The sequence below is a fragment of the Eptesicus fuscus genome, chromosome 8 (assembly GCF_027574615.1).
Source record: "Eptesicus fuscus isolate TK198812 chromosome 8, DD_ASM_mEF_20220401, whole genome shotgun sequence".
Taxonomy (NCBI): Eukaryota; Metazoa; Chordata; class Mammalia; order Chiroptera; family Vespertilionidae; genus Eptesicus; species Eptesicus fuscus.
Window position 1 is genome coordinate 53,047,023 of NC_072480.1, and position 7,983 is coordinate 53,055,005.

General features: G+C 35.2%; 1 protein-coding gene across 1 annotated transcript; it reads right to left on the reverse strand.

Moving 5' to 3' along the window:
• Window positions 1-4,818: 4,818 nt before the first annotated feature.
• On the reverse strand, window positions 4,819-7,713 carry SLITRK6 (SLIT and NTRK like family member 6). Its single transcript, XM_054720242.1, has one exon. The coding sequence runs from the start codon at window positions 7,711-7,713 to the stop codon at window positions 5,203-5,205; it is 2,511 nt and encodes an 836-aa protein (XP_054576217.1). The 3' UTR covers window positions 4,819-5,202.
• Between the last annotated feature and the right edge of the window lie 270 nt (window positions 7,714-7,983).

Consider the following 7,983-nt stretch of genomic DNA (forward strand, 5'->3'; position numbering starts at 1 on the left):
ACAGGTAATGGTGTTCATTTTTATATGAGACAAAAATTTGTTAAACAATATAATTTTAATAATATATTTACCTTATAATTCAATGATAATCATCTTATTTTTTATGTGAGACATTTTAATGATTATAAACCTCAGATAATATTGTTTCAGAATGTATGGAATTGAAAAGGCAAAAGTAATATTTTATTTTTAATTACTTATCCATTCCCCATTGAATGGATCATTCTTGATATGTCTACTCACATATAGGATTACTCCACTGAGAAGGAGTTGTACTTGTCTCTTTTCCTATCAGAAAAGCATATCTTTTTATGATACCCCATCTTCTCAAGAAGAAAACTGCAGACACCTGTGCCTGTATGATAAAAGTATTCAGGAAAGAGAAATAGAAAGGAATCCTCAAATTCATTGTGAAATCATCTATCAATTAGCAGTAGATCCAAACTTCTCAAATAGTCAGCATTTTTAGGAACATGGATTATTTTCTATGTATAGAACAATCTCTGATGAGAATTTTGTAGTAAGTCTTATACTTGGTAAACTTTGGGAAGCTTTCTTTGGGTATTTATTTATGTGTTTGCTTCTATTTAAAAAATAATATTTTTGTCCAACAATTCTGCAAGTTAGTTGTGTTTCTCCTCTTTTAAAAGTGACTTTGATTATACAACTATTAGTTATTTAAGAAAAATAAATAATACAAAATAAATTGCATTATATTGAGACTATAACCAGCTATTCATCTCATTTTTATTAGTTCTCCCCCTACAAAAATATGTCTATTTATTTATTTGGGCATTCTCCAGATAGATAGATGATTGATTGATAGATAGATAGGTAGATTTATATATAGATATAGATATATACCATCATTTTTAAAAGTTGCATTTTAATAACAAGGGAATACTCAAATCACATTCTTTAATCCTGGATCAAAGTTTAAGCTTTGTAAATTAATTGGGAAAAAGCATCAACACAACTTAAATGTCATTTAGATGGTACTTCAATTTATTTACTATCTATATATATAAAAGCCTAAGCGACTGAATGACTAGAATGACTGGTATGACCAGGACAACTGGTCAACCATTTGCTAAGATACACACTGACCACCAGAGGGCAGACGTTCAATGTAGGAGTTGCCCCTGGTGGTCAGTGAGCTCCACAGCCAACCTCCCATGACTGGCCCACCTCCCGCGGCCCTTCCCCAAGGCCGGCCAACCTCTTGTGGCCCCTCCCCTGGTAGCCCATAGGCCAACCTCCCGTGGTGCCTCCCCCTGGCCAGTCTGGTCCAATGGATCCTGATTGCTGGCCAGGTCGAGGGACCCCATCCATGCACAAATTCATGCACCAGGCCTCTAGTTAATAATATTAGAGCAGAGGAAAAACACACCTTCTCTCCTCCATGATATGAGATTAATTCAAGAGGAACAATGGTCATCATTGATATAATTCTTTCTTATAAGATTGTAAAAATTATATCCCAGTATGGAAGTCAATGGAAGATATCTAAAGAACACTGTCATAAATGTACAGTAGCTATTTTTATGTTAATTTAGTGAAAAAGTATTAAATTGGGATTAGCACAATCTATATCTAACAGATTGACAGAATTTAATAAATTTAATCTCGTATGATTATACACTTGTATCCCTATTTAAAATTCAAGATGGTGACATAAATGAGAACTTGAACTGATGTGCAATGAGAAAATTATACTATCTGCTTAAATCAAGAAAAATGTAGGATAATTAAAAGTCTAATTTATTTGTAGAATGTCCAAGTGTGTAAATAAGGTTGAGGATAGTCAATTAGGACTTGGGACTCTGTATCTATCAATTGATTATAGAAACAGACCACACTGACTGCTTAGGTAAATAATCAAACGGGGAATATAATACACCAGCTTTCTCGATTCTCAACTGCTTATAGTGCACCAAATCACATAAGAAAGTTGCCATCGTGAATGAAACTTTTAAATTTTTAAAATATCTTGCCTTTTGGAAACTGTAATGATTTTTGCATTATTATAAAACATATACTGACTCCCACAGGCTTTTAATCTTGGGGATGTATTTAATTTGGGGGACATATTTGCATGACTTTATAAACAACTTTGTTCTGTCTTAATTATAAGTTGAAGAATGAACATTACTACTTCAGGCAATTAACAATGGATAAAGATTTTTTGTAATATTTTTCCCCACCCAAAAGAGAAGAATGTTCTTGAGGACATGTCTCTGTCTGCACTCATGGAGTCCTTCCAAGGGTCCTCCAGGCATGGAAATTTCTTAAGTCTTTATAATACCTTTATGCACTTGATTGGAATCAGAAAATATTGGCAGATATTCTGAGTAGAAGTGCAATAACTTTAATGCTGCCCTTGCTTTGTTTTTCTCTTTAGAATGTAACTTTAAAAATCATGCTTTAGAAGGTTTATTATTCCTTACTGTGCTGAATATTTTTAGTGGCTAATACATCTAGCATTCCATATGCACACAGATTTCCCCTTAGTGTTACTTACAAAAATAATCCTCACCATTGTCCTTTTCAACTTTGTAAACTAATGGAGAAATTTAGGTTTACAATGAACCTTTTAACACATAATTCTTGATTGTTTTCTATTAATAATTCAATGATTTAAAAGAAAACTTTACTATCATCAACAAACCAACAAACAAGTGTTGGTGAGGTTATAGAGAAAAAAGAACCCTAGTTCAGGGTTCAGACTGGTGCAGCCACTATGGAAAACAGTATGGAGTTTCCTCAAAAAACTGAAAATGGAACTCCCATTTGACCCAGTCATCCCACTTCTAGGAATATATCCCAAGAAACCAGAAACACCAATCAGAAAGTATATATGCACCCTTATGTTCATAGCAGCACAATTTACCACAGCTAAAATTTGGAAACAGCCTAAGTGCCCATGAGCAGATGAGTGGATAAAAAAAAGCATGGTACATTTACACAATGGAATACTACATGGCAATAAAAAATAAAGATCTCTTACCATTTGCAACAGCATGGATGGACCTGGAGAATATTATGCTACATGAAATAAGGCAGTCAGAGAAAGATAAGTATCACATGATCTCTCTCATATGTGGAATCTAATAAACCAAATAAACTGATGATAAAATATAGACTCAGAGACATAGAAGCATGAAAAGACTGTTGAACCTCAGAGAGAAGGCAGGGGAGGGTGGATGGGAAGAGATCAACCAATGAACATGTATGCGTATATGCATAACCTGGGGACACAGACAGACAATGGGCTGGTGAGGGCCTGGAGGGGGCGGGAATGGGAATGGGCTGGAAGAGGTTAATGGGGGGGAAAGGAGGACCTATATAATTCTTTCAACAATAAATATTTTAAGAAAATAAATGGATATATAAAAATTAAAAAAAAAAACTTTAGTGATATGATAACATAATAGATTTCTACTTAGTCTTCACACCATGCAGCAAAGGCCCCTACTGTTTTCATCAACAGGAAGTCTCGGGCAAAATCAAAGAAATAATATATTCTCCTATTAGAGCCGACAGTTGAGTGTTGAAAATCAAACATTCAGGAATCACTAAAATAGAGCTAACTAAAATAGAGAAATTCTTCCTAATAGGAAATAGGTTCTTTCCTAACCTTGTGCATGGATTTGCCTGGTGTTCAAAAAACAAACTAGGTTACCTTGATTAATCCCATTTTGCTTTGTGAAAAATCTGCTGCATGGTTGATTGTATAATCACAAAGAAGAAAAATAAATAATTTCCATTTGTGATGAGTGGGAACATGATTGGCTGGAAAAGGAGAACTACTGGTCAGACTTTAAGTTTGGCTCTGTATCAGTCACAGCCAGACATTGAATGGCCTTTTTGCAGATGGTGAACAAGATGATTCTGTGTAGATAACAACAAACAGAAGTCTCGTTTTGCATTTGTATGTGTGCATATGTGTATGTAAGTGTATGTGTTAATCCTGACTTGATTGAATTACAAATCAGATTAATTGAAGAAAGTACATTTAAAAAGAGGGTTTTCATTTTAGTTTTATTGTACTGAGAAGAATTTTTAGTTTTCTTAAAAGGCACCCAAGAATAATTACCTTTGCGAACCAAAAATATACAAAACTGTACAGAATAAATAGTTCATAGAAATCTAGCTATACTTTCTTGTAAAATAAAGCTACATTGTGCCACTCTTGAGGCAACTTAAACCACTTACCTTCAGAAGTGCCTTTTGCAACTAATTTTTGGCAACTATCATTATACATCAATAAAAATATAATTACACATTTTCCTATTTGTTTTACACCTGTGAATTACTTGTCACAAGAAACATATTTCTATCATGGTCATTCAAATTTACAAAGGATCAAGCTAAAAAGGAAACTAAAATCAATATATGCACTAATCATATTTACAGTTGAATATCAGTAGCATTTTAAAATTATTCCAAGAATAAGAATTAAACTTTGACCACAAATGACATACCTTAGTTCACAGCAGCATTTACAGTAAGATTGTCCACACAAGGTGTGCAGAAAACCCAAAAAGTTTGCTTATTCATTCCCCCGTAATACTAATCATTCTTAATTTTAAATTCAGAAAGCATAGCCAGGGCATTTTTTTTAATCCTCAAATGTTCAAAGTTTTGGTTCACTCATAGCCCATATAATTTGATCCTCTGTTTTTTTCCTTACTTATTACTATTTATAACTTTAAAGATCCAGTTTCTCTTGCCTTTACTGTAATAAAATCAGATTCATTTGACAATGTACATTTTTTCAATACATATACTAGTTATATAAACAATATATTCCTTACATATTATAACTACATATACAGGTATACTTTTAAAATGACAAAATCCAATTCTATTCAATCCACAAGTACAGTAATTCAAGAAAAATGTGGTTACTCAAATAGTCAATTCTTTTAGATGAGTAAGAGGACTTCTGTATGGAGAAATATTACTATCATCCTTGAATGATTTACATGCAAGGATTTATTTTGTTGGGAACAGACAAAATTACCAAAAGACAATGCAATGGCTTCTCCCATTGATCCCTGAGTTTCTTTCTTTTTTCCCACGGAAATACTGCTGTGCTTAAATTCTGACTGATGACACACTCATGTAAGGCACTTATTTACAAGATTTCGACTTAAGACAGAATCGCAGCATTTCTGAAAAAGCCTTCAAACTCTCCATCTATGTTTGCTGCTCCAGGACTTCTAAGTAGTCAGGTTCAGCATGTAAGTTAGCTTTGAGCTCAAAATATTCATTTTTAGTCTGCTCCACTAATACCTTCCTTGGCCTTGAGTACATTAATGTCTCCATTAATTTTAACTCTTCATGGGCTCCCGGATAATGTACCTCCATGTCGGGCTTGAGTTGAGCAATGTTTTTCTTTAGGTATTCCGTGATTCCCAGTTGCTGAAGTTCTCTTTCCTTCTCTAATATGTTCCTATATAATGAACTGGCATCTTGGAAGGATAAAAATTCAGTCGATTGGTCTGTGGTTTTGTACTTCATATTTGACCCTGTGAGTGGTGAATGATTTTCCCGTTCTAGAAGACTTCTTTGGAGATGTTTTGCATCACTTCCCTCCTTCTCATTCTTTTCTTCTTCCGCTTCCAAATGCTTTGGACCAAAGGATGGACTTCTGTAGACATGAACCATGGGGCTCACCATGTGCTGTTCATAGAGCGATGCAGTGGGTCTTTCAGTGGTGTGGTGAGTGGTTTTATGGCCATACATACTATATTGAAGATGTACGGGACTGCTGTCTCTGATCTGCTCATCTGCTTGTTTCTTTTTGTATCTTCTCCTGCGGTGGAGAACAAGAACCACTATCCCTGCAGCACAGAACACAATAGTTATGAACACAATCAGCAGTCCTAATATTAAAACAGATAGTGGTACAGCATCGGTAAGCGATCTTAAAATAGTGTCAGCTGTAGGAGTACTGACAATTACATAACTAGTCTGAGTTGGCAGGGATGGGTTATTGACCAAACCTGGGCAAAGAAGTTCACTATTTAATGCTTTTAATTCCTTCTTGGCTAGGTGCTCTGGAGAAGTGCAAAGGATATCATCCGTCACTGTGTTCTTACTTAACTTTTGTATCCATTGCTGCAATCCAACAAGGTCACAGGAGCAATCCCAGGGGTTGTCTTCAAGGTCAATCTGCGTCAGTAAATCAAGGTCATCCAAGAGATTACTTACAGGTAGATGAGTAAAGTGGTTCGTTTTAAGATTTATCCTTGTTAGAGGAACACCTGAAAATATGCGTGGTGGTAAAACTTGTAACAGATTGTTATTTAAATACAGGACTCTAAGTTTAGGCATTAGGTTAAAGGTTTCTGGTAATATTTCTTTAATTGCATTATATTCAAGATATAAGTACTCAAGATTGTGAAGACCAAGGAACATGGCTCTACTTAATTTGGTCAGATGGTTACCATTTAAATAGAGCTTCTGTAATCTTGTTAAATTCATAAATGATCCTTCTTCAAGAACTTCAATGTGATTGTTTCCCAAATGAAGCATTTCCAGAGTGCCATATTCCACTAGATCAGACTTCATTAATGTATGAATAATATTTCCTGCTAAAATAAGCTTTCTAGGATCTTGTGGAGGAGGTTTTAGATCTGATATACTCTCAATATTGCGTTCTTGACAGTGTATTAGAAGTCCTGATGGGGATAGTACTTTGCAGTTACAAGGAATAGGACAGTAGGGTCCTGGAAGTTGAGTGGATGGTTTTGTAATATACGGTATCAAACCCGGTGCTTTGGTGGGTGGTTTTAAAGGGGATGTGGTCTTGATTAACATTCGACCATCACTTATTGAAGATGTTACTGCCAGATGTAATGATCCTGAAGGGTCCTCATGTTCTTCATACACTGGTGGAGTGGGGCAAATCGATTCCTTTTTCAGCCGGCTTAGTATGCTTCCTTTGAAAACCGGAGGGCTATTGCACACAACATCACCAATTATAGACTGTGGAGGCATGTTTTCCAACCAAATTTTCAGCTGCAGTAAGTCACAATTGCAGGCCCATTTATTGTCCTCCAACTGGAGATCTAATATTCTGCCAATGTGTTCTAAAAAACCAACATAAGGCAATGTTTGCAACTGATTTCCACGAAGATCTAGATGGGTTAAAGGAACAAATCGGAATATGTTTGCAGGAAGACTCTCAATAGCATTGTCATTTAAAATTAACACTTTAAGTCTGTTGAGCTTGCTAAAGGCACTTGGTTCGATCACTGTAATAAAGTTGTTATCTGCTTGCAGGAACTCCAGATTTTCCAGTCCATGGAAGGTATCCTCTTTAAGAATTTCTAAAGAATTGTGGTTGATATGAAGTTGCTTTAGAAGGTCAAGGCCATTAAATGCACCAGTCTCAATATCTGCAATGTTGTTAAATCCAAGATGTATTGAGATAGCATTCCTAAGCCCAGAAAAGCCATTTGTGTGAAGCATTGTCAAGCCATTATTTAATAAACTTAAGTGGAAAGGTCGCGATGGTGGCACACTTATTTGAGATAGTGTCTTGATACCTTTTTCTTCACAATTTATTAGAATTGTGCCATCTTTTTCCTCGCAGTTGCAAAGAGAATCACAGGAACCTCTGGCTGAGGACCCTGTAGACTGGGACTGTGAAGATATAGAGGCAAGGAGAGATGAATATAAGAGATGAATCCACAGCTTCATGTTGTCATGTGATGGCATCTAATTCTGTAAAAATAAAATGCAATAACAATGGGTTTTAGTGGGCAGAAGCAGGGAGGAGATGAATCTGACATTTTCAAAATGATAGGTTTTCCTCTACAAAGAAAAACATTGATTACTGTGAAAATACGAATACTTTGCTGCATCTACATTGTCTTTTACTTTTTCCTAATGTGATGACAGGTGTGTTTTAATTTACTTTTAACTTGCATTGTGATCAAATGATAAAATTTAAGTGAAGGAGAATTTAAA

Bases quoted from the DNA above. Each gene is read 5' to 3' on its own strand.
- SLITRK6 (XM_054720242.1), bottom strand. From the start codon at position 7,713: ATGAAGCTGTGGATTCATCTCTTATATTCATCTCTCCTTGCCTCTATA.